The sequence below is a fragment of the Sciurus vulgaris genome (genome assembly GCF_902686455.1).
Source record: "Sciurus vulgaris genome assembly, chromosome: 10".
NCBI classification, from domain to species: Eukaryota; Metazoa; Chordata; class Mammalia; order Rodentia; family Sciuridae; genus Sciurus; species Sciurus vulgaris.
Window position 1 is genome coordinate 72,500,187 of NC_136470.1, and position 26,341 is coordinate 72,526,527.

At 36.7% G+C, this 26,341-nt stretch overlaps 2 protein-coding genes across 2 annotated transcripts in view; both read right to left on the reverse strand.

The window, feature by feature from the left end:
• Positions 1–18,598, reverse strand: part of KPNA1 (karyopherin subunit alpha 1) — a 59,337-nt gene extending 40,739 nt beyond the window's left edge. Inside the window, exons 1-2 of the mRNA XM_079156019.1 lie at positions 18,400–18,598; positions 6,021–6,154 (exon numbers count right to left, since the gene is read on the reverse strand). Coding sequence (XP_079012145.1) covers positions 6,021–6,149 — 129 coding nt within the window. The 5' untranslated portion in view covers positions 6,150–6,154; positions 18,400–18,598. The remainder of the gene's footprint in view (positions 1–6,020; positions 6,155–18,399) is intronic.
• A 4,970-nt stretch (positions 18,599–23,568) lies between these two features.
• PARP9 (poly(ADP-ribose) polymerase family member 9) overlaps positions 23,569–26,341 on the reverse strand; it is a 36,828-nt gene continuing 34,055 nt past the window's right edge. The window contains exon 11 of the mRNA XM_079155296.1: positions 23,569–24,258. Coding sequence (XP_079011422.1) covers positions 23,891–24,258 — 368 coding nt within the window. The 3' untranslated portion in view covers positions 23,569–23,890. The remainder of the gene's footprint in view (positions 24,259–26,341) is intronic.

A 26,341-nucleotide genomic window follows, 5' to 3' on the forward strand; every position in this document is an offset into this window, starting at 1 on the left:
AATTGTAGTAGCAATTGATTAAATAGTAGGTGGGACAATGGAAAAGCTGACCAACATGCAGTTACTACTACTACCTAAAAGAAGCACAACAAAAACTGGTTTGATGAAAGTTAAAAATGAGGTTAAGGGATGGGGAATGTAGCTCACCAGCAGAATGCTTGCCTACCACTGAGAAGCCCTGAGTTTAATCCCTAACACCACAAAATAAAACAAAAACAAGCACAAAAAAAAGATTGAAGTGTATGGCATATTTAATTTGCAAAGACAATTCATAAAGCAATAAGATGCTGGAGGGAAAATGCAAGTTAATCAACTGTTCAAGTGAAAAGTTCCCAGCATCATGAATAAATGTAAAAATCATTACTAATGAAAGAATTGTGTAAGAGAAATTGGGGTCATACAGAATCAGAGATGTACTACTAGTCTCCAAAAAGTATGACTGATTTCACTTAATATTTAGTAGGTCATAAGTAGTGAGCTAAGTACTCCGATTTTCTGACCATCAATTTTAACTATGCTTTCTTTCTAATCCTGCCTTGCAAAAGGAACACAAGATTTGTGCCATAGAGAGTCACTAAACAACTTTTATCAGATCAACCTAAAGCTACATGATCCTGTGGAAAGAGCATTAATCCAGATGCAAGAGGCTTTTGGTTCCACTAATCTACTACATAATCTTAGGCAAAACACTCAAACTCATAGTTCTATTATATAGCAGATGATCCACATCTGTTCACCAGAGACCCTGCACCAAACAGAAGAAAACGTAGGCCCAAATCTTCATCATGTTGGCTTAGGTCCATACTTCCTTAACAAGACTCCCAAAGCACAAGAAATAAAAGCAGGAATCAATAAATGGAATAGATTCAAACTAAAAAGTTATTTCTCAACAAAGGAAACAATCAACAATGTGAAGAGAGAGTCTACAGAGTGGGAGAAAATCTTTACCACGTGCACTTCAGAAAGAGCACTAATCTCCAGAATTTATAAAGAACTCAAAAAACTTTATACTAAGAATACAAATAACCCAATCAATAAATGGGCTAGGGAGCTGAGCAGGCACTTCACAGAAGGTTTACAAGCAATCAACAGATATATGGAAAAACGCTCAACATCTCTAGTAATAAGAGAAATGAAAATCAAAACTAAGATTTCATTTCATCCCAATCAGAATGGCTATTATCAAGAATACAAGCACAACAGGTGTTGGTGAGGATATGGGGGAAAAGGTACACTCATACATTGCTGGTGGGATTGCAAATTGGTGCAGCCACTCTGGAAAACAGTATGGAGATTCCTTAGAAAACTTGGAATGGAACCACCATTTGACCCAGCTATCCCACTCCTTGGCCTATACCCAAAGGACTTAAAATCAGCACACCACAGTGACACAGCCACATCAATGTTTATAGCTTTTCACAATAACTAGATTGTGGAACCAACCTAGATGCCCTTCAACAGATGAATGGATAAAGAAACTGTGGTATACATAGACAATGGAATATTATTCAGTCATAAAGAAGAGTAAAATTATGGCACTTGCAGGAAAATGGATGGAGCTGGAAAAGATCAGGCTAAGTGAAATAAGCCAATCCCAAAAAACCAAAGGCCAAATATCTTCTCTGATAAGTGAATAATGATACATAACAGGGAGGTTAGGTGGGGGGGGGTGGTAAAGGAAGAATGGAGGAAGGATGGATTGTGTAGAGGGAAATGAGGGGTGGGGAGAGGGCAAGGGAAGGAAAGATAATGGAATGACACAAACATCATTACCCTATGTACATGTATGATTACACAAACGAGTGTGACTTTACTTTGTGTACAACCAGAGAAATGAAGTTGTACCCCATTTGTGTACAATGAATCAAAAAATAAAAACTGAAAAAAAAGATATATGAAAGCCACGAATGAAATTCTAGAAATTTCTAGTTGCTACATTAAAACAAATTTGTTAATACATATTTAACCCACATGCCCAGAATATTATTTCACTATGTTGTCATTTTAGAAAAGATACTTCATATTCTTTTTTCCTACTATATCTTCAAAACTCAATGTAAATTTTATACTTATATGACACATCTCAATCTGAACCAGCCATATATTAAATGCTCAACAGCCACCTGTGGCTAGCAGCTACCATTATAGACATACAGCTCAATCGCTTTCAAATTTCTCACACAGAAACAGAACCAGGAGGAGACACACCAAGAATCTCAAAGTTCCACAGAACACAATTTGGACTTTACTGGTCTAGATGATTTCAAAGGTTCCTTCAAGTGACAGAGGCTCTTTTTCTTTATGGCCAAGGTCATTTCCACTAAACTGCTACAACCACAAGGGCAAATCTCAGATAAATGACAGGGAATGTCATGAATTTATACCCTTCACTTTTCAATTTTTTTTATGTAAATATTATATTATATCTTGCCCAGGATCACAGATTATCTAAAGAAAATCACCTGGATTGAATTTCATCCAATGAAATCTAAATTTTTCATTAGTGGCTCACAATCTTAATGTGAACATACATTATCATAAAGGAAACAATAAATGACCTCGAAGTTTGGTTTAGAGCATTAAGAGTGATAATTTATAAAGTGATTAGAACAGTACCTGAGAGGATATAGAACAAACACTCTATAGTTAACTATTATCATTCGTACTTCATAATTACTAAAATTAATCCAGTGCACTATTCTGGAACTGTACAGCTCTATTATTTACAACAGAAGAATTAAAATAGATCCTAAAACTTTTCAAAGTCAATAAAATTTTCACACCAGCAGTAAACAAAAATAAACCAATCTGCATTTCAGGATGAGATATACAAATTAAAAATAAAAGAACTTTCTATCCCCTTACGCTCATAAATACCACCCTGCAATGATAACAGGGACAAAACCCAAAAAGTACTCTCTTATTTATTGAAATTAGAAGACATGTGTAACCCCTAACCATATCGGTGACAATAAAAGGCAGATTGAGAAAAGACATCAATAAGTATAATGGATGATCAAACCTAAAAAGTCTGTGGAGAGATTACTATTGAGAAATACATCCATAAACCATACAAAGCTCTGGAAAGACTCAGAACTGAAAAATTTAGTCAGAAATTTGAAGAAAGCCAAAAGAGTTTAATAAAGGAGATGGAGGGAACAACTCCAGGAAAAACAAAGCACAAAAAAGAAAATGTAACCACAGTATACTACTCAGCTGTGAGAAACACATACATAATGAAATACAACTGTACTATGATGAAGGGTAAATGGAAATAGTTATATAAGAATTTCACCTACCACAAAAGAACATCAACAGATAATACTTTAAATTGATAAAGTTATACAGTAATATACACATATTCCTTAGAAATTTAACAGAAGCCACATTGAACATTGAAGACAAGTTCAAAGTGGCTTACTTCAGAATGAAACCAGGAAAATTATTTCAAGTATTTTAGCATTACTGGGCTTTTTCAACTTTGTACACAAAGTATTACAAGTAAAAATGGGGTTTTGAAAAGAAAAAAACAACTGTCAAAACAATCATGATTTGTATAGACTTTGACTACAGATGACTGCCTGGTCTTGTCAGTCAAATAATTCATGGGAAACAGTGGCAATTCACAGTTTATCATCTTGGTTATTCCAGAAGATATTTCTTCTAACTCACAATATCAAGAAAGCCTCCATTCTTCATCATTATGGTTTTTAGCAACATTGTGTTACCTAGTGACACTGATTTAGCAAGTCTACATAGCTCAAAATATTATTAGTACACACAAAGCATTCTTTCTGTACATGAAGAATTACAAGTACTAGTAGGATATGGTAACTGTAATCCCAGTTACTCAAGAGGCTGGATAAGGCAGGAGGAACACCAAGTTTAGACCAGCCTGGGCAACCAAATAAGACACTGTTTCAAAATTAAAATTAAAAAGGGCTCAGTGGTAAAGCACCCCTAGTTCAATCCCTAACACTGCAGGAAAAAAGAAAGAAGGGGGGGGGGAGTAAGTACACACTCCATCAGAAAGGTATTAATAAACAGTAAATTGCTCTACCAAAAATAAACTTTAGTTTGGTCTGTCACTGCCAATTGGACAGAGATCATTTATATAGTTCTGCTGGATAACAAATATTAAGTACTTGTATACTTGAAAGGATAGCCCTAAAAGCTAGATATCTTTTGTGTACTTGGCAGCATCCATTCCTATATTACCCTCAAATCTAACTGCTCAGTTGGTATAGGCCAGTTACTTTTCCAGATAGATGACAAAGCAACTTGCAAAGATAAACAGTCCCTGTATGAATTCGTATTTTCCTGATGTTTACTGTTTTAGAAATTAGGCATGAAGTAAATACTGTTGTGGTACTATTTATTCTTACTAGTTCTTCCCATACAAGTTGGCATATATGAAATGACAAAATTTTAAAGAACAGTACTCTAGAAACTAATAAAAGCCCTAGTACAATTTCAGATCTCATATAACGAACATGGTAAACTTCCAATAAAAAAATTGTTTTAGTCAGATGTGTAGGGGTCATACTTGCTACTTGATATCCTAAGTACTTTGAGAATCTACCTTCAGGCAATTAATATTACATTTTTTATGTAAATTTTATAATAGAATTAATCACATGAACTATAATTGCCAAGAAGAAACAAAATAAAATGAACACTGTGTTAATGACAGTACCACTACCACATCTTCAAACAGCTTTATACAAAATACAATCCCTAGACATGATGATTATATTCAGATTAATACCTGTGTTACCTGTATATATGCATATAGTCACATTTATATAGGTAAATATAAGTATATAACAATATGTTTGTGATTTCAAAGGAACTTTACCACAAAAATAGAATCTAATTAATTAATCCAAACAAAAGGATAAAGAATCCACCATCAATAATACAGATGCACAGAGGCAACAAGAAATCAAAAGAATCCCTTTTGTGAATAAGTAGTTACAGTCAAAGATTATAAAGTTGAGAATTCATATATTTACTCACTATACTCAATATAGTCTTTTGTAATATTACAGACTACCCTTATCAATAATAATGATGGCAATGATAAAGTGCTTGATTCAAACATCTACAACCCTAATAAAACACTGAAACTGTAACGTACTGTTGGACTTCACCTAAGTTATCTAGTACAGTGCTTCTCAAAGAGGATGTATTGAGAGTATTTCACTGTAAATGCAAAACATTTATGACAGATTATCTTATTTTTCAGGTATGAAGGGTTCTGAAGTTTTTATAATGTGGGGGTCAAAAGGTCCTTTAAGACTCAAAAGTCTCTCTGTAGCAAAAGAAAAAAAAACAGTCACCTACACTTTTTGCCTTTAAATATCTCTGTCAAAAGTGATGGACCATTTGTTGTAAGCATTTTTAAAGGGAGGTACAGTGAGGTTAAGTCCCAAGTACTTACAGATGTTCTCAGGTTAAAAATGATTTAAAAAAAAAAAAAAAAAACAATGTTGTAAATGTCCTTATAAATAATACATAAATCATTCAAGAATAAAAATATATATTCCCTAAAATTTTACTTTAAAATATTAGATACTTAAAAAATGTAAAGGTAAACAGAAAGGAAGCAAGTAGGGCAAACTGGTAACAATTACTGAATCCAAAGGATGGGTTTATGAAGTTTATTATCTCTCACAGTTGTACTATGTTTATGAATTTTCAAATTAAAGTTTATAACAAAAAGCAATGTTTTGGTCATTTGAGAATTAAGAAGGAAGCTGCAACTTAAGAAAAACAAAATATACTAAAAACAAATAGACCAAAATATTCAGTATTGGTTATACTGAGAAAATGGGAACCTGACAGACTGACCCAGTTTGAACTCCATTTTTCAGTACCTTCTCTTCCCTATCCTCAGTGTTGATTTTATAGAAAGGAAAGGAAACATACGTTGAACACTGTCAAAATAAAAATGAAAATGATATTTTCATCTTAAATAGAACATTAAGTTCTTTAAAAGAAATAAACAAAGGACTTGCCTGCTCTTCTCTTTTCTGCTTTCGTAACTGTAGTCCTTCTTCCTCCCTCCTCCTGCGCATCTCATCAGGATTCAGAGATTTGTTCTTGTAACTTTTCAGACGAAAGTTCTCTTTTCCTGGGGTGGTCATGATTTCTACAAGGGTGGAAAGAGAACAGTTGAGCTTACTGTTATGCAAGCCCAGTCTTAAACATATACGTGCCCAAACTCATCCCAAAGCGACACCACAAATGATTTATTTTTTAAGTTTTATTAAAATATACAATTCATCAGTTCTTTTTTACTGTAATCAGCTATGTGCAACCATCACTAGAGTGAATTTTAGAGCATTTTCATCAACTTAAAAAAAGCGCTATTATCATTTAACTATCATTCCTATTCTGGATATTTCATGTGAACACAATCATATAATATGCAATATTTTGTGACTGGCTTCTTTCAATTAACATGTTTTCAAGTCTCATGTCAGTACTTCAGTACTTTCTATGGGTGAAAAACATTGCACTTAATGTATTTACCCAATTACATTTATTCCTTCACCAACTGATGAACATATGAGCTACTTCTACCTTTTGTCTATTATGAACGGTGTTTCTATAAGTGCTTATAGATTAATGTTTTCATATACAAATTTTTATTTGTCATACATACACACCTAAGAATGGAAATGCTCAGTTATGTAGTATGTTTATCACCTGAGGAACCATTCAACCGTTTCTCCAAAGTGGTTTTACCGTTTTATATTCCCATCAGCAACATGAGGGTTAGATTTTAACCTAACCATTCCAGTGCATATGAAGCAATGTTTCATTGTGGTTTTGGTTTGCAATAACCTTAAAGACTAATGGAAGTACAGCATCTTTTCAAACTAATTATATGCTAACTGTAGTATCTCCAAATAAAGTTTATTCAAAATTCTTTTGACCCTTTTTATATTGGTTTGTCTTTTTACTATTGAGTTGTAAGAGTTCTTTATACATTCTAGATAACTCTCATATCAACTATAATTTGTAAATGCGCTACCATTGTATAGGTTATCTTCCCACTTTCCTAACAGTTTTCATTCCAAGCACAAAAGTTTTAATTTTGAAGTTCAAATTAATCTACTTTTTCTTTTCTTGTCCATGCTTTTAGTGCCATATATTATTAAGAATCCTGGACCTTACTTACGTTTCCTTCTAAGAGTTTTATATAGATTACCTTTTACATTTAGGTCTGTGATCCATTTGGAGTTACATTTTTATATGGTGAGAGAGAGACAAAGAGTCAAACTTCTTGTTTTTTATAAGTGGCTATGGAGTGTCCCAACAGTATTTGGTGAAAACAGTTCTTTCTCCATTGAATGGTCTTGGCACCTGCTATACATCAGATGTTTGCATGCCTCCAAATTTTGTATGTGAAATCCTAACTCCCATTGTGATGGTGTTGGAAGGTGGGGCCAATATGATTTGGCCATGATGGCAGAGCCCTCATGCAAGGGGTTACTGCCCCTGTAAAAGGGATCCCAGAGTGTGTGCTTGCTCCTTCTGTTATGTGAAAATATCAGCCATCTATGAAACAGAAAGCAGGCTCTCACCAAATACAGACGTTCCCAGCACCTTGATCTTGGACTTCCCAGCCTCTAGACTGTGAGAAATAAATTTCTGTTGCTTATGAGTCATATGGTCTCTGGTATTTTATTAAAACTGCTCAAACAGACCATGATGGCACTCTTGTTGACAACCAGTTGACCATATGATGTACACATGGCTTAATTTCTTGACTCTCAATTCTATGCCATTGACCAATACATGTTAATATGTGTAATCCTGACAATTCCACAGTCTTGATTACTACTGTCTAATAGTAAATTTTGGAATGAGGAAGTGTGACTCTTCCTACTGAAGTTCTTTTTCAAAATTGTTTCAGCTATTATGTATTCCTTAAATTCCACATGAATTTTAGAAATCAGTTTCTCAATTTCTACAAAGAGGTCAGCTGAGATTCTGCTAGAGACTGCACTGAATCTGTAAATCAATTTGGGGAATATTGGCACTTTAGGAAAGTTAAATCTTCCAACTCATTAAGATAGGATACTTTTCTACTCAGATCACCTTTAACTCCTTCCAGAATACAAGTTTTACACTTCCTTAGTTAAATTCAATATTTCATTGATATGCGATGGTAAATGGAATTTTATTTCATTTTCAGACTATACATCACAAGTCTTTAGAATACAACTAATTTTTACATATTAGTCTTATACACTACAATCTTGCAGAACTTGTATATTCGTGCTAACACTTTTTAGTGGATATACAAGATCATGCCATGTGCAAGAGAGCTTTACTTCTTCCTTTCTGATCTTGATCTTTCTTTCCTTTTTCTTAACTTCTCTGGCTAGAAACCTAAGTACAAAATCAAATAGATGTGGAGAGAGCAGACATCTTTTTCTTATTCCAGATTATTACAGGCAAAGTAACCAGCAATTAAGTATGATGTCCTTTATCACGTTGAGAAGTTCCCTTCTATTCCTAGTTGAGTGTTTTTATCATAAAAACGTGATGGATTTTGTCAAATGCTTTTCCAGTGTCTACTGAGATGACAGTATAATTTTTTATTTTATTGATACATTAATTGATTTTTGGACTTAAAACTCAATCTAATATTTCTAGGATACATACCACTTGGTCATGAAGTATAAATCTGTTTATATACTGTTGAATTCAGTTTGCTAGTATTCCAACACAGACTTTTATGTTCATGTTTGTAATACTGGTCTCTAGTTTTCTTGTAATGCCTTTGTCTGGCTTTAGCATCAAAGTAATACAAACAAGCTTCATAAAATGAATTGGGAGATGTTCTTCCATGTTCTACTTTTTGGAAGACTTTATGAAGAATTAGTACTAATTCTTTTTTAAGTGTTTGGTAGAATCCAACAGTAAAGTCAGATGGGCCTAGACTTTTCTTTGTGGGTAGTCTTGTGATGCCTTCATATCTTATAGGTCTATTCAGATAGTCTACTCCTTACTGAGATAGTTTTGGTAGTGTTTGTACTTTGAAAAAAAATGTCTAAGTCATTTAACTTAGGATAAAACTATTCAAGTATTTCTTCATAATTCTTTTTTTAAGGTCACTATAATGTGCCCTCCTTCATATCTGATTTGAATAAATAGTCCACCCCTTATGTGCAGCAGTTTTGCTTTGAGTATTCAGTTACCTGTGACCAATCATAGTCCAAAATTATTAAATAGAAAAATTCTAGAAATAAGCAATTCATAAGTTTTAAACTTCACATCATTCTAATTACTGATGTAATCTCACATCATCCTACCATCTTGCCAGGAAGGTGAATAACCATTTGTTCAACTAATTTACCAATGCTATGTACGCTACCTAACCCTTATTCACTTAGTTGCCATCTCAGCTGTCACACCAACTGTTGTAGCTTGTGTACAGGGTTCAGTATATCTGTGGTTTCAAACACCCACTGATAGTCTTAGAATGTACCATCCATAAAACTACTATCCTTCATTTATGGTGTTGTTTCCTTACTGACCTTCTGCCTAGTTATTCTGATTACAGAAAGTAGGGTATTAAAGTCTCCCCACTCTTATTACTGAATTATCTATCTCTTCATTTCTGCCCATTTTTGCTTTTTCCTCTCATTTTTCACTTCTATATGCCCCAGCACCATTTACAGAGGCTTTATATGATAGTTTCCCTCAGTTTTACTTACTGATTGGGTCAGAAGAAAGTTCACTGTTAAGCTGAAAGTTGTAGGAACAATTATTTTATATTTTTTGTGGTACTGGGACTCAAATCCAGGCCTTACACATGGCAGACCATTCTACCACTGGGCTACACCCAAATCCCCTGGAACAATTACTTTTAAAATGATTTTGATAGTGGTCTGGGTTGAGAATCACTGGTTCATAATGTGCTGTCATATCTTCTATTTTACTTGGATCTCTCAACAAACCAATAGGGCAAGAACTAATATTATCCCTACCTTTTATAGGTAAGGAATCAGAAAGCTCAGAGGTTAAGTGACTTGACCAGGGTTAAATGCTTAATACAAGACAGAGCTAGGATATGCACCTAGGTCTCTTGCATAAACCCAGTGCTCACCAAGCATGGTGGTGCATACCTATACTCCCAGCAGCTCTGGAGGCTGAAGCAGGAAGATTAAGTTCAAATCCAGTCTCAGTAATAGCGATGCCCTAAGTAACTTAGTAAGACCCTGTCTCAAAATATAAAAAAATAAATAAATAAAGGGCTGGGAATGTGGCTTCGTGCTTAAGAACCCATGGGTTCAATCCCCAGTACCAAAATAAATAAACAAACCAGTGCTCTATTGCTATAGACTGAATAACATCCCTTCAAAATTTTTATGTTTAAGTCTTAACCCCCAATGTTTCTACATTTGAATACAGACATTTACAGAGGTAAAGTTAAGTGAGGTCATAAGGATGAGGCCTAAACTGGTAGGACTGATGTCCTTAGAGAAAGAAAATGAGACACCAGAGACTTATAAGACACTAAGTCTGTGTGAGGAGACATTAAAAATGCAGGTAGCTCCAAGCCAGCAGAAGCCTCACCAAACACTGAACATCAACCCTGCTGGAACTTGACCTTTGCTTCAAGCCTTCAAAACTGAGAAAATGAATTTGTGTTGTTTAAGCCACCCAGTCTATGGTATTTTGTTATGGCAGCCTGAACAGACTAATATATCCACCCAGTAGTATTTTGTCAGATTGAGTTTTATCAGCCTGAAAGGTTAAAGTATACTACAGATGAGGATTTGTGAATAATTCCAATGATATTACACTTAAAGGTGTTCAGAAATAATATACAGAAAATACTGGTAAAGCGGGCAGTATTTTGGCTCTGAAATCAATATAACATAATAGCAGTGTTGCAATGATGATCCAAATTCAAGAAAACTTTTCCTTCCAAAGGAAGGAAAGTCTATAGTGACAGGGTAAGAACTGAATAAAGCTTAATAAACCAAAAACCAATTAGACTTTATTTTAAGTCCATAATCAATGAGGAGCTGGAAGGACAACCAATTAAGGGAAGGCAATGTTGGGAACACACAAATATATATGGAGAGAATAAATTATAAAGGCAAAATGAACAACTGGGGAATGTAGAAGTACAGAGGAGACCTTGCACATTTCTGGTAACTTTTCTGTAAGTTTGGAGTTATTTCAAAAATTTTTTTTAAATCTAAAAAGGAAAGAAATGTTAACATGAAAATTAACTATTTACTTGCTTCTTTTTATGAAAGTGAAATAAAAAGGAGGTTTAGAGATAAAATTCAGCCTTGAAGCCCTGTATTAAGATTGATTTCTCAGCACAATGATATAGGGGAGATACTAGACTTCTCCAAAGCTTGGTTTCCCCATCTGCACAATGGAGAATTATACTTCATAAGGTGAAGAGGAATAACATGAAAGCATACTTAGCTATAAAACTAAAGGTCAAGTGACATTTCACTAGCAAAGTGGAGAACTCTGAAAATAAAACACCTGCAAAGGGAGAGTCATTAAGAAATAAATGGATTCACACCACCCACCAGTCAGGTGGCTTTACAGACAGAAGATCCCCCAGGTATCTCTGAAGATAAAGTGAGGACTGGGGTTAAAAACTAAAGTCAGTTGAAAAATCTACAAAGTAGCCATCACACACCCAGATTTCCTCCCATAGTCCTCATAGCCAGACAATCACTCTTCCCTAACCCCTGTAATTGCTGAGAAAATTACTGTGAAGAAACTGAAAAGGAGACTTTAAAATGGTGCTCTAAGCAGGTTGGGGATGCTCAGTGGTACAGTGCTGGCCTGGCATGCATGAAGCCCTGGGTTCAATCCTCAATTCCCCCAAGTTAATAAATTAATACATACATACACAGATACTTAGTGAGGTACCATATTGAAAACAGGATTATATGAACACAATTAACAATTATGAACTCCAGTTCCTTGGCCAGGCACGGTGGCACACATCTGTAATTCCAGCATCTCAGGAGGCTGAGGCAGGAGGATTGAGAGTTCAAAGCTAGCCTCAGCAACTTAGTGAGTCCCTAAGCAACTTATAAAACAATAAAAGGGGCTGGGTATGTGGCTCAGTGGTAAAATGACTCTGGGTTCAATCCTTGCTACAAAAAAAAAAATAAAAAATTCCAGCTCCCTTTCTAAAAGGGGTTTCCAAAACATGGCAGCCAAGTGTGATCTTCCAGGCGAGAGACTAAAGGCTTTTCTCAGGAAAACTGATCAGTCCAAGAAAAAAGACATATAAGTGTACCCTTGTCCCTGCCCTGCAAACAGTCACCAGTTACCATGTTCACCCTTCAACAAGCCACACCTATAGAGCTTATAATTCAGTTTTTGGCACAACCATAAGATTACCAGACATCTGGGAAAGTATTATTTTCACACTGTACAATTATGCCTCTAATCAGCAGGAAGAGTTCTTACTCCTCAAGCTTTTTAAAATTGTTTACGAGGAATTAATAAAGTATGTATACGAAGCCTCTACAAAGAAAAAAGACAGCAATGGAAGTACAGAAACTCAGAAGAAACGGCAATGAAGGGAACAAAAAATAAATAAATAAAACAATCATTAACATTCACAAACAGATTATAGCATCTATCTATGAAACTATAGATATTATAACATAAGAATGAATACAAATAAATTTAAAATATGGATGGAAAATAAAAATTCAACAGAAGGACTGAAAAACAACACTGAGGAAATCTCTTGGGAAACAACAGAAAGACTTAAGGGATGATAATACACCAATAAGAAATAAAACAAAAACAAAAAAGACTGAGGGATGGAAAAGAGGGAAAAGAAAAAAAATCTAAATCACCTAAAAAGTCCAAAATCCAAATAATACAAAACCCAAAACGACAGAACAAAAAGTTGAAAAGGAAGAGATTATCAAAGAAACAACATATCAAAGAATATCCACTCACTGAAAGACAATGAAGACAAAAATGAACAGAAGACAACAAGCTTAGAAGACATTTCCAAGTCTAAAATTGATAGGCAATTCAAATTTAACCACAAGGAAATTCAACATACCAAAAAGAGAAAAAAAAAATAAAGAACAAAATAAACAATTATCCAAAAAAATGTTCAAAATCATTAGTAATTAAGAAAATGTAAACCAGAATACTTTATATTCATCAGACTAACAAAAGAATAGAAAGTACAGGCAAAGGTGTGGACAAACAAGAATCCTCCTGTACTACTGGCAGACACATAAACTGTCTCATTTATGCTATAGGAATCACATTCCTGAGACTGTAAACCCAAGAACTTTTTCCATAAGTCCATAGAGATGTACAAGTAACAGGGTATGTGACTGCAGAAAAGTAACTCAGGCATCAATTTATTAGGGAAAAGTAAAAGGTGGTAGATGTGCATTATGGAATTCTACATTAGACACAAATACACATACGCACAAAACAAAGATCCACAATGTTGAGTAAATAATACTTGAATTATACACACATATGCCACTAACATTTCACAATGATTCATACATAATCAAAGAACATACCAATCATGCTACTATAGGAATAGGTAGGGCTCAGAAATTTAAGAAAAAAATTTTAAAAACCTCATATGATTCAATGAGTTTGTCAAGAACTGAGGAGCATAATTAACTCCAAAGCGTTTATTCTGCCTAAAGTTCAAAAAACAAGAATTTCCCAAAGTGAAAGAACATAAATTTCAGCTTGCAAGAGTTCACTGACTGCCTTTACATGAAAAAAGACTTACACCCAAGCACATTATCATGGATTTCGAGGGTTAAAAAATATCCAAAAAGCTTATTGACATTGGGAGACAAAGAAGGTCACATAGCAATGAAAAAGAATCAGAATATCTTTGTAGTTCAATAGTAACATAGCAAAGAAAAAGAATCAGAATATCTTTGTAGTTCAATAGCAACAATGGAAGAAAACCAATGATTTCTAAACTTTGAGTAGATGAGTACTTTGAGTAGACATTTCTACTCATTTTCAACCTAGAATTTTATACCTACATTATTGATCAAATGTGAAGGCAGAACAAAGATTTTTTTTTCCTACTAAGATTTCAGAAAGTTGTTCCCACATACCATGTCTCATAAAACTACTAGATTTACGCCAAGGAAATGAATAAACCAAGGGAAAAAAGTATGGGAACAGAAGATCTGACACGGGAGAAAGGAAAAGAGAATTTTAAGAATGATGGAAAGAAAAAAGTACCAGGAAAACAACTGTGGAACAAGTTCAAAAGTTAAGCAGTCCAGTCTACATTAGAGGCCAAAGGGTTCCAGGATAGCTATCAGGAAATGAAGCAAAAAAAAGTATTAACTCCCAGAAAAACATGAGAGGAAATGATATCATAGTACCCTAGAGGGGTGGTTTTGAATATTTACCTAGTTATAATACTGTAAACATACATTATTGACTTAATAAATACCTGTGATAACTATATTGAGAAGAGGGGAGAGGCAATGGGTGTGTGTTTGGGTAAGGTAGGCATTTATGGAACACCAAGGAATATAACTATTCCTTGCTTAGAAGAAAATCAACAGATAATGTTTAAAATTGCTGTATCAATAAATATCAACAAGGGTTAGGGGGTAGCTCAGTGACGGAGCACGTAAATGTGCCTAGCATGACCAAGACCCTGGGTTCAATGCCTAGCAGAAAGGTAGGGGAGAGGAAGGAGAGGAAAGTAGAGGAGAGAAAGAAAGTTATTTATAACATAAGAGGAAACCGCTAAGGGTAGCAGAAGCTGGGACAAGGGACAGCAGCTTTTCAGACAGTATTCTATAATTTTTAAATTCGTTTTAAATTGATGATAAAACAAGGAACCATGAAAAATCTTTCGGTTAGTTAATTAGACCTTTCCAGTATCATCTCACGATGTTAAACTACATCTAGTTTGTTCTGATGGAAAAACTGAACTGCTAATAAAATCAAGTTTTAGTTATTGATATGAACATAACACAAACAGCCCCTGTTTGAATCCCAGTTCCACCACTTATTCTGAAATAGGGCAAGTTACCTAATCATCCTGTCTATGTAAACACCTGCAGAGTGGTTCTGCAAGGATAATTAAATGAAACCATATGTAGGGCTTGAACTATTAATAGATTTTAGTACTTTCTGTGAGTCTTTCTATTCCCCAGCTACAAATCCCCATTCTGACCCCAACCTGCCTTGCTGGTCACAGAGGATAGAGACACATGGACAACTCAGCACATATCCCTCTTCATGCTGAAAATCAATCATGATGAGTAAGCAGACTTATCTTTGTATATGAAGGGCAGTATTATTCTTGTTATATGAAAGAGATTAACCCCATTATCCACATTCTGGATTATTGCCTGCTCTCAAGAACTGCCCCAATTAGTCTACTCTAGGACAGAACCATTTTTTCATTTAGGACTGCTTTGTAGGGTTGCTAACATCTTTAAAAACAAACTGCATTCCATCAGACCTCATCCTCCTCTTTCAATGCACAACCTCAAAAATTTCTAATGTAGGCCTATCTGGCCCCCATTTGGCCTGGGGCGACCTCCTGCTTACTGAGGCAAAGAAAGAGAAGCAGCCCTACACAGCTAACTAAACTGTTTACCATTTTCAACATTTTCTTCCATTATTACAGTTAAATTCATAATCCCTACAAAGAATAAAGATATCTTAAAGAGTATTAAGGGATTATCTTTATCACTAGGTCACCTATCTTTACTTGCATGGCCAATCAAAAGTCATAACTGATTTTATGTACAGTATTCATACACAATTCTAAGAACAATTTGTCAGACTTAAAAGCACAGACATCAAAAATCATTAAGACTTTATCGTTAATTCAACAAAAACTGTGCTAAAACCCTGGAGACAAAAGATATAATCCCTCTTTCATGTATATGGGAAAAGGAAAAAGGACAAAACAATTGAGAGCAACGGAGAATGACAACAAAAAGTCCAGGAAACAAATTAGCACAATTTCAGACTATCTTATATGAAATAAGGAAAATTACAAAAATTGAATACACTATGAGACTCCTGACAACCCAAGTGTTAAGAGAAACAGAACGGCGTACAAAACAAAAAATGACCTAATGAAAGGCAGTCATTTGTATTAAAAAATAATAAAAATAAAAGCCTAGCAGTAGGGTCTTAAGAATTTGTCCCTATGTCTGTATATTACAGAGACTAATTTAAAAAAAAAAATTAGAAACAGTACCTGGATGGCAATAAAGAAAAATTTTTTTCAGGACCCACTTTGGTATGTACCAATTCTAGATAAGAGTTAAGGTGCCCGATGTTAAATTACAGGTATGTGAAGAAACTTTCATGAGGACCACCTTAAAAATATATATATACAACTATACTGCTTTCAGGTGATGCATTTACTTCGGTCATTTACTTTACTCTAGATATCATGGCTGAGGGTTTCATACACCCTAGGGGGTAGGGGGTCAAACCTCAGAGCCTCAGACACCCCTTCTGGGTTTTTGGTATTTTTTTTAAAGAATTTTTTTCACAGTACCTTTATTCTATTTATTTATTTTTACGCGGTGCTCAGGGTCAAACCCAGAGCCTCACACATGCTAGGGCAAGTAGTCTACCACGGAGCTACAGCTCCAGTCCCCCTTTTGGGTTTTTATAAAATGCACATTTTGTTTCCCTAGAACTATAAGTTCCTCAAAGCTTATGTTGTCTGTTTCCAGTTGAACTTCATTATTTAGTAAAGTGCTTTTTTACAATTCCTGTTCAATTATAATGACTGACATCATGTAGTCAACATTTGTATTAAGTTTTCCCTCTGACAGTATAAATTCCATGAGGACACAGACCACGTGTCTCAATCATGACAGTATCCCCAGTTTCAGGCAAATGATCACTCCGGTTAACTATTCGCTGAATGAATGGATTAAATAAAGAAGGCACACCTAGAAATATCAAAAGAAAGAAGAAATAATTATGAAAACAGTAGACTTTGTGTTCTAAGGTTGGTTCCAACAAGAGCTGGATGACTTTATGCAAATTACTTTGCCCTTCCATACTTTCATCTGTAAAACTGGAAAAATTAACTACTTCCAAGTTATTAAAAATATTAAATATTTTAATATTATGAGTATTCAGCACATTATTTGAAAAGGCGCTCAATAAACGTTAATTTCTTTACCTTCTCTCATTCCCTTAGAATCATATGAATGTAAAACTCCTTCCAAGAATAAATTATTTCAGTCAAAATACAACTTTTCCTTCAAAAATTAAATTTTAATCTCTTCAATCTTTAAAACGGAGGGAAGAATAACTTGTAGATAACCTCAAAACTATTACAAATGGAAGAACAAGTTAAGGAAAAACAAATCGTCAAGAATAAGCCTTAAAAAAAAAAAAAAAAAGAATACGCCTTAACAAAAAGGGAAGAAAATTACTCATCTGTTAATTGAGATTTTGAAGAAACGTGTTTAAGGATGAAAAAGTAATTGTTTAAAATAGTTTCAGAAGTATTTTATGATTGTTTATTCTGATTGTTACTGTTAACCGAATCTGAGTCGAAGCCTGAGAAATCAATCATTTTAAAACTTCTCATTTAAAAGTGGAACAAGAAGCACTTCCATTCAACCATAAAACATTCTTTCATGACGACCTCCCTGACTCCAGTCAGCCTTCAGTTTTCTCCTCCCATTTTGAGCTTAATCTAATACATGCTGTTTCCTTTGCATCACTGCTTACACACGCTCAGCGCAGACTTAGTTCTGTCATTCCTATAATTACCACACCCCCGTCAGCCGCTCCGGGCCCAGGTTGTTATGACATCTGTAAACTGCAGCCGACGGTCTCCACCCGCACCCCCCCCCCCCCGCCTCCCTTCAACACTGGTCCCGGCTCTAACTTCTGAATTCCCCAGACTGTCCCTAATTGCGCGGTTAGGATTTTTACTAGCCACCCGTGCGGTTTCCTCCCTAAAAGCAGCGCTCGCTCAGCGCGGCCCACTCCCGCCCCCCGCCCGCGCGCGCCGGGTCGAGCCGCGGCGCAGGATCCGCGTTCGCCTCTTCTCCGCCCCGCTGCCTCGGCGCCCCGCAGTCCCCGGCGCCGCTTCCACCCCGCCCCGCCCCGCCTCGACCGGCGTTCCTGATGCCGATCACACCAGCGATCCCCGCCCCCACCTTCCCCTCCGTCGGCCGCGCGGCCGTTAGGACACCCGGGCCCGTGACGCACGGACGCACTGCGAGCGTCCGGGCCCAGACACTCCAGCTCGAGGCACTGCCGGCGCCGGCCCTTGTCCGGGGGCCTCTCCAGGCTCCTGCCGAAGACTACCCGGATCTGCCAGCGGCGGGGGAGGGGCCGCAGCAGCGGGCCCCCCCCCACACTCACCGGCTCGAGGCAACCGATCCCGGTGCCACTGCTAGGGTGAGGCGCTCGCTCGCTCGCTCGCTCGCCCGCCCGCGGTGCCTCTCCCGCGCACAATCTCGGAGAGCCGACCCGCGCCTCAGCAGTGTTCACCAGGCCTCGCTCTCCGCCACCTCGCACCGAGGAGCGAGACCAGCTCAGCCGGCGTGCGCAGTGCGCCTGCGTACGGGGGCCGGCCTGCACGCGTGCGCGCCTGCGCGCGCCCCCTCCGTCCCCCGCCGCAGAGGCTGCCGGGAAGGGTAGTCTTCCGACTGTCTTTCCCTTGCGGTTTCTGGTGGTTAGCGCTGGTCTAGTGAAGAGTCGGGGTCAGGGAGAGGGTCCTGCTGAGGTTTACAGTCCATGGAAAAGGCTGGGAAAGTTATGTCTACAAACCTGTCTTTACTAAGGTCTTCCAAGGCCGATCGATCCGCATCATCTCCCTCACATTGAAGACTGAGGGCTTGTTTAAAAAGTGACGTCAGTGCCTCTTGTCCAAAGGGTTCACAGGCAGCCCGCTTGCAGGAAGCCTCTGGGTATTTTAATTCTTTTCCATCCTCTTTGCCTGACACTTTTTAAGTAGTATCAGAAATCATTAAGAATTAATTTTTAACGTACATACTCGTTTTTCTCTCAGTAAGTGCTTGTAAACGAAAATTGGGGTTCAGTGATTGTTACTATTAAATTTGATGGGATTCTCTTTTGGGGAGAAGCAAATGGAGTCGTGCCTTCCGAAGAAGAAAAACTGAAGCCAGCCAAGCAGAGGTGATGGGAAAGTCTCACATGAGGTGGTTTACTAAATCAATTTAAAACACACGCCAAGAAGCACAGTGAAAGAGATGGGGTAGATTAACGCATTTGTAAGTGTAGGAGAGAAGAATAAAGAGTACCACACTAATTGTAGCCTACCTTATGCAATATTCATTTGTCTTGGGTATCTCTCCCTTTCCCTTCCCCCTTTCTCCCTCCCCTACCCTTCGTGAGCATTCTCCCATGGTTCTAATGAACATACCATGGTGGTTTGTTATCAGAGGTGAGAAAGGAGAATGAGGAAAGAGAAAGTGTCCATGAGAGGCCTAGGGGCAAGCATGTCTGACCATAGCTCTGCTGGGGACACATCACTTATTCCAATCAGGAGCTAAGACTGATTATTCAGAGCTGGACTTTAGTCTTTGTAAAAGCTAGTTTATTTTCAGTTCACCCCTACCCAATGTAGGTTCCCAACCAAAGTCTCAGGTATTTACTAAGGCTTGTCCTTTTTGGCAGGTCCTCCTTAGTACCTAAGCAGTCAAAAGCTCTACTCAGTTTTTCAGTCACTGCTCTTAGAATCAGCAGTCAACACAGGTTTGGAAAAGTGATGGAAAATGTCAGGCTCACTTTCCATGGCACACCTTTCTTGCACCACCAAATTCTTATTTCCTGGGTACTTCTTAAATGCATTAATGTTTTTCTGTTTTCTCCAGTTGTTCTTAGTGGTGGCAGTGTTGGGCCAAAACAACTACAATAGGCCACTGCCAGAAGCGTAATTCCTTTATATGTTACCTTTACAGAAAATGTTATCATACCACATGTGGTATTTTATAAGCTAATGACTATCTAGGGATTTTTTTTTTTGTATTTTGAAAAATTTTTAAATGTAGGACAATATTTTTTATCATAATGCTGTTTTGACTATCCCTATACATCTACTACCTACAAGGAACCAGCTATATTGGGGAACACAGCATCTCTCTCATAGTGTTGCCTTATATAATCGCCACTCCTTGAATGTGGATGGGACTTAGAATATAGCAAAGATGATGGGATTTTACTATCATGGTGACATTTCATTATTTATGAATTTGTCATAGCCGATTAGAGCTAGACTCTTCCTCCTGACCTTGAAAAGGAAAGTTATGTTGTCAAATGCCTATGGAGAAGGACACAGGGCAGGGTAGCAGAAAAGCACAGATAACTTGTAGGGTCTGAGTGTAATCTCCTTTAGCTGGGAGCCAGTAAGAAGCCAGGGTCCTTAAGTAAAACCTCAAGGAAATTAATTCTGCCAACAGCCTGAGAGAGCTTGAAAACAGATTCATTCCTGGTCAAGCTTCCAGACAGCCTGACTTGCACTTTATTGTAGCTTTGTTAGAACCTCGAGCAGAGGAACTTAGCTGTACATGGACTCCTGGTTCACATAAACTGAAAGATAGTAAATGTGTTTTAAGCCACTAGGTTGGTGGCAACTTGTTACACAGCAAAAATAAACTAATATAAAAAATATTGCTGGATTATTTCATGAAGTGGTTGTACCAATTTTTATGCTCCACAAACAGCATAAGATTCTCTTTTCTAGACATCCTTGCTAACATTTGGAAATGATTGACTTTTTAAATTTTGCCAGTCTAGTAGAGGTGGAAATTAAACATAATATAAACTGTGTTCATATTACTTGAACATAGAAATATGAAAATAGGTATTTACTTGAAATGATATATTGTTACATTTCTTTTACATGCTCTTAAACAAAATAGGAATAGCACTAAAAGTGGCAAGTAGTAATAATAGAAATACCAATTAAATAAATAGTTGTGAGAAAATACAACTATTTTCTATAATGTCTCTGTCCTCTGGTACAGCAATTTAATTCTTTATTAAATATTTAAATTTGGTAGGTTATATTTTTCTATATTCCTAAAATATGTAAATATGAGGATTTTTTTTCTTTTTCTTTCTTTTTTTTTTTTTTTTTTTTTTTTTTTTTTTTTTTTTGCGGTGCTGGGGATTGAATTCAGGGCCTTGTGCTTGCCAGGCAAGTGCTCTACCAACTGAGCTATATCCCCAGCCCAGTATGAGGATTTTTTAAAGAAGAATGTAGCTAGTTGTGGAGGCACACATCTGGAATCCCAGATACTCTGGAACCTGAGGTAACAGGATCACAAATTCAAGGCTAGCCTGGGCAACTTAGTGAAACCTGTCTCAAAATAAAAAATTTTTTAAAGGGGCTGAGGATGCACTTAGTGGTAGAGCACTCTCCTAGTATGCATGAGGCCCTAGGTTCGATTCTCAATACAAAAAAGGAGGAGGAAGAGAGAAGACAATAGAACTAATTAAACAGACATTGCCTACAGTAAATAAAAAAATAATGATTTGTTTCTTTCTGTCTCAGGATATGGTCGTGTTTTATTCTTTGTTTCTTTTTCCATTAATACTTCTCAGAACTGTCTACAGCCTTCTTTGATATAGTGGTAAAACTGAATTCAGTCAAACAAAATTAATTTTGACTTGAAGCTCTGCTCTTCTGCCTACATGGCACTGATTCCTGTTGTCAATTACAAAGTAATGACATCAAGCTAGATTTTCTCTCAATAAAGGTGTTTGAGTGCAGAATACTTAGGATTTTATTTACTAGTACAGAAGGATTTTATGCTTGTAGGAATTCATTTCCATCATTCCAAAATATCCAGCCACTTTGTGTGTACAGTCTGTCAACTGGGTTCTTTGCATCTATGAATTGACTATGTAAGATCTCTGTATCTGAAATTCCCATCACTTTAAAAATACTAGGAAGCATATTGCATGTCCTCATCTTTTCTGCAAGGAAAATGGCTTTTAAGCCAGACGTGATCTGAAATTGTGAAATGGGAGTTAGAGTTCAAATAAGCTTATAGTCTGATAAAGAAATTCATAAAGTTCTGTTAATCTTTGTTGCCTTTTTCTGGGGGCTTTTTAAGGTTTGGAAAAACCCTTTCAAGAAATTAGTCTTTTTAAATTTTCTGTTGGAGATTTTGTTGTCACCTTCAATAACAATGAACAACTTGAGTTAGTTCTCCTTTTCTGTAATTCTTATGGCTGCTTCAAAGATGATCTGTCCTCTCAGTTTTGCATTACAGGCCTCATGCACATGCATGTGAACACCTTAGCCCTCACATCCGCATCCATCCCTACAATCATCTATTGAGAAGTTTTGTTCTGTTTTTGTTTTTTAATTGTGGTGATGGGGATTGAACCCAGTGTCTTGTGTATGCTAGGCAAGTGCTCTACCACTGAGGTACATCCCTAGCCCACTTGACCGCTCTTGATATAGACTGTGGCATAGTCCACACTTGGGAAGAGAGACCCAAGAAAGAGACCAAATTAAGTCCTGGAAGTGGACTCAGAGCTGTTTAAGCAGGAAATGTGGGGTTCCAGATACCTACCTGGGTGGCCTAGGAGTAATACAGGCTCCAGATGGATCCCACAGGGGACCTCACTTTGTGATGATGGACCCAGTCAAAGGAGGAAGGCCAGAATGAACTCTTTCAGGCAAGGGGCCCAAGAACAACACAACTTTCAAATCAGGAATTCAAGGCAGAACACCTCTTACCCAGATTCAAGGATAGTATCATGTGAGACAATAAGCTTACCTATTTCAAGGACAGTGGAGGTTATGGAGGAGAAAGTGTTCTATGCAAGAGGCTGAAGATGTAAGGTCAGGGAAGTTTGAAAGTACAGAGAACTATGAATTTGAAAGTATGCAATAGATTCATGGTGAGATTAACTGGCCTCAACCTTGCAAATAGAAGTCTGAAATCAAATTTGGACATAGACAATTAGTCACAGTGGATTCAATTTTTAAAAGGGCTATTCTCTCTGCCTAAAATACTCTTCTGACTTTGCTCCCAATTTGCTACACTCCTTATGGTCTTAGCTTAAATTTTCATTTTTTTTGGAGACCTCCTCTTAATCTCTGATTAATGTATTTTCTTCCTCTTAGATTTTCTCAAAGAATCTACAATTATCCTTTTGTTATATCTAATCACTCTCATTAAGTTGTCCATATCTGCTTTCCTGATTATTCAGCCCAAAAGGTTTGTGAGAATATTTGTCTTATCCCAGTGTCACATCCCTAGGACCCAGAAAGTAACAGGAACACTTCTAGTGATAATAAATATTTGGTGAATTAATACTTTGGCTACATGGTCCTTGAATGGCATTGCTTGAGATGGCTAAATCCAAACTGAATATCAGCCTTTTGACATCCTTCCACTTCAAGTTATTTAATTTTGCACATATTTTCAAGAGTCAGTTATTCAAACAAAGGTGATTTATTTTGATATCCAAAACACTTTGTAAGTCTAAAATCATTCTGCTATCCTAATATTTTATACTGTAATTCTTTTAGAAAATAAAAGGCTTGGATTACATTCTGGAAAAATCTCTTCATTACATGTAAAACATTTTTGCTGCTACCTACAGTAAAAGAGGAAAAAGAACAAGTGCAAGAAAGAGGGACTGTCCTATGAGTTTTTTCATTGTTATCTATCCACTCCAACCCCAAGAGATAAAGGCAAGGATTAAGCCACTAAGATGCTAGTACGTGACTGGTACTTTCAATGCCCCGTCAGTCCAAACAGATAACCCATTTGACATATTCAAATTACTCTTTGAGTCATTGATGGCCACAATTTGGTTATGTGGCCCCCAATGTAAGGTCATTCCTATTGTTATAATGAATTGAAGATTAATCAACAGAACTGCCACTTGAGAATTTCCTCCTAGGCTGCTGTGACATTGGTCTTGAGTAATTCTGTGACCATACACGACCCCAAGTACAAGTCCATAAATATCGGGGCATAGCCTGTATGCTACTAAATATAACAAAGGTTTCAGGACTGAGGACATTGTCAACGACACTGTCATGAACATCTATAGCTCCAGGACTCAATGGAGGTGGGACAATATTTAACTGGTGACCTTGGCAGAAGGTGCCTGTGAGTACTTCAGCTTCAAATACATAGATCAGCTCATTTATATCAGTGGTTTTCTTGACTTGGTCTGCTAGGTTTTTAAGGTTCTTGATGAAGTATATGCCAGCTCCATATTTTGAGCCTGATAAAAGGAAAAAAGTTAAAAGTTAAAAGATTATTATGATCTAACAAATGCTATTGCCTATTTTGGTGCTAACATGTATCCTCTCTCTAGTGTTACAAATAATTCATCTCCTCTTGTTCCAAGTCCCTAAGTCTATAGCCAAGGTACCCAAAGTTAGTCCTGGAGACAAATGATCACTGATATCAACATACTAATAGACTACATTTAATACACCATTATAGTTTATAGAAAAGCCTTTGGCTGTCCAAGAATTTTTACACTGATTAGATTCAATCGATCTAGGAATTGGATTATATCTCTATTTAAAAGATGAAAAATCTGAGATTCAGAGAAATTATGATTCAAGTCAACATTAACCAAGCATCTAACATCCAACATAATAAAAGTAAAGTTCTATTTCTCTTAAAACACTGCCTGACTTCTACAAGGTATAAGCTATAAGGATATCTCTAAAACTCCTGAGAATATGGCTTGAATCCAAGTGAGGTGATGCACACCTGCAAACAAAGCAACTTGGGAGGCTGAGGCAGGAGGATTGCAAGTTCAAGGCCAGCCTCAGCTAATAGTGAGACCCTGTCTCAAAAACAAAACAAAACAAAAAAGGGATGGGGACATGGATCAGTGGTAGAGCACCTCTAGGTTCAATCCCTAATACTGGCTGGAAAAACATGGCTTGAAAAATAGCATCTTATAAGAGTAGGCAAAGTAATGGACAGCATTACAAGAAAAATAAAATGAGAAAAATGAGCATGTAAATGTTCATGCCTCATTATTTAGGAAAAACAATCTTGGATTTGGGGGACACAGAGATTCTAATCACTAGTGAGGTATTCTGTACTACATGGCAGGTGTGGTCATCAGATCTCATCATGACCTGGCACAATAACTGACCAAGAAACCTCCACATACTTTGGATCTAGGTTCATGCTCACCACCCATCAGGTATTCTGGAGACTGTGATACTAAGAAGGATATGCCTGATTCCAACCACCGAAAATGACTGTTCTCTATTCCGGCATACTGCTTTTGATCTGCATTGCCTTTTTTTAAATATATATATTTTTAGTGTTAGATGGACATAGTATCTTTATTTTATTATTTAGTTTTATGTGGTGTTGAGGATCAAACCCAAAGTCTTACACATACTAGGCAAGTACTCTACCACTGAGCCACAACTCCAGTCCCTTGATCTGCATTACCTTTTCAGGAATATTTCCAGGGTACCCAAGAAGCTGAGGGCCAGATTCTGGATCTCAAGGTAATCCCTGTGCAATGCCCTTTCTAACATCACATAAAGGTCCTGGGGGAGTAGATCACATGCTTAGCATGTAGAAGGCCCTGGGTTCAATTCCCAGCACTGAAAAAAATAATAATAACCTTACTGAGAGGAAAAAAAAAAAAACTTCTTTGAAAAGCTATATTCTATATTCTCATTCCTTCCTTCCGTTCTTCTTTCCTTCCCTTTTTCTTTTTCTACACTTGATATTGTTTTAGGCTCAAGAGCAGCACTGAGAAGTAAAAATGCAGTATGAGCTACATATATATTTTAAATTTTTTAGTAGCCACATTTAAAAGGGTAAAAAGAAGCAGATAAAATTAGTTTTGTATTTAACTCATTAGCTTTAAAATGCTATTTCAACATTTAATCAAAAGAAAACTATATTTTACATTATTTTATAGTAGTTCTTTGAAAAATCCTGTATTTTATACTTAAAGTACATTTCAATTCAGATATGCCATATCTTACATGCTTAGTTATCATATGTGGCTAATAGCTACCATATTGAACAGTACAGCTCCAGAGATTCAAAAGTGACTAAGATATGATTCCTGTTCTTAAAACTTCACAAAGGGACCTGGGCCTCCCTGCATGAAGCAGATATAGTATAATTTGAAGTGGCAAGGTAATATTTTGGGATTAAAAAAATCAAAGATTTTCTTTCTCAAGAGTTTCTTCTTGGGGTCTGGGAGATAGCTCAGTCGGTCGAGTGCTTGCCTTGTAAGCACAAGGCCCTGGGTTCGATCCCCAGCACCCAAAAAAAAGAGTTTCTTCTTGGGCTGGGGCTGGGGTTCAGTGGAG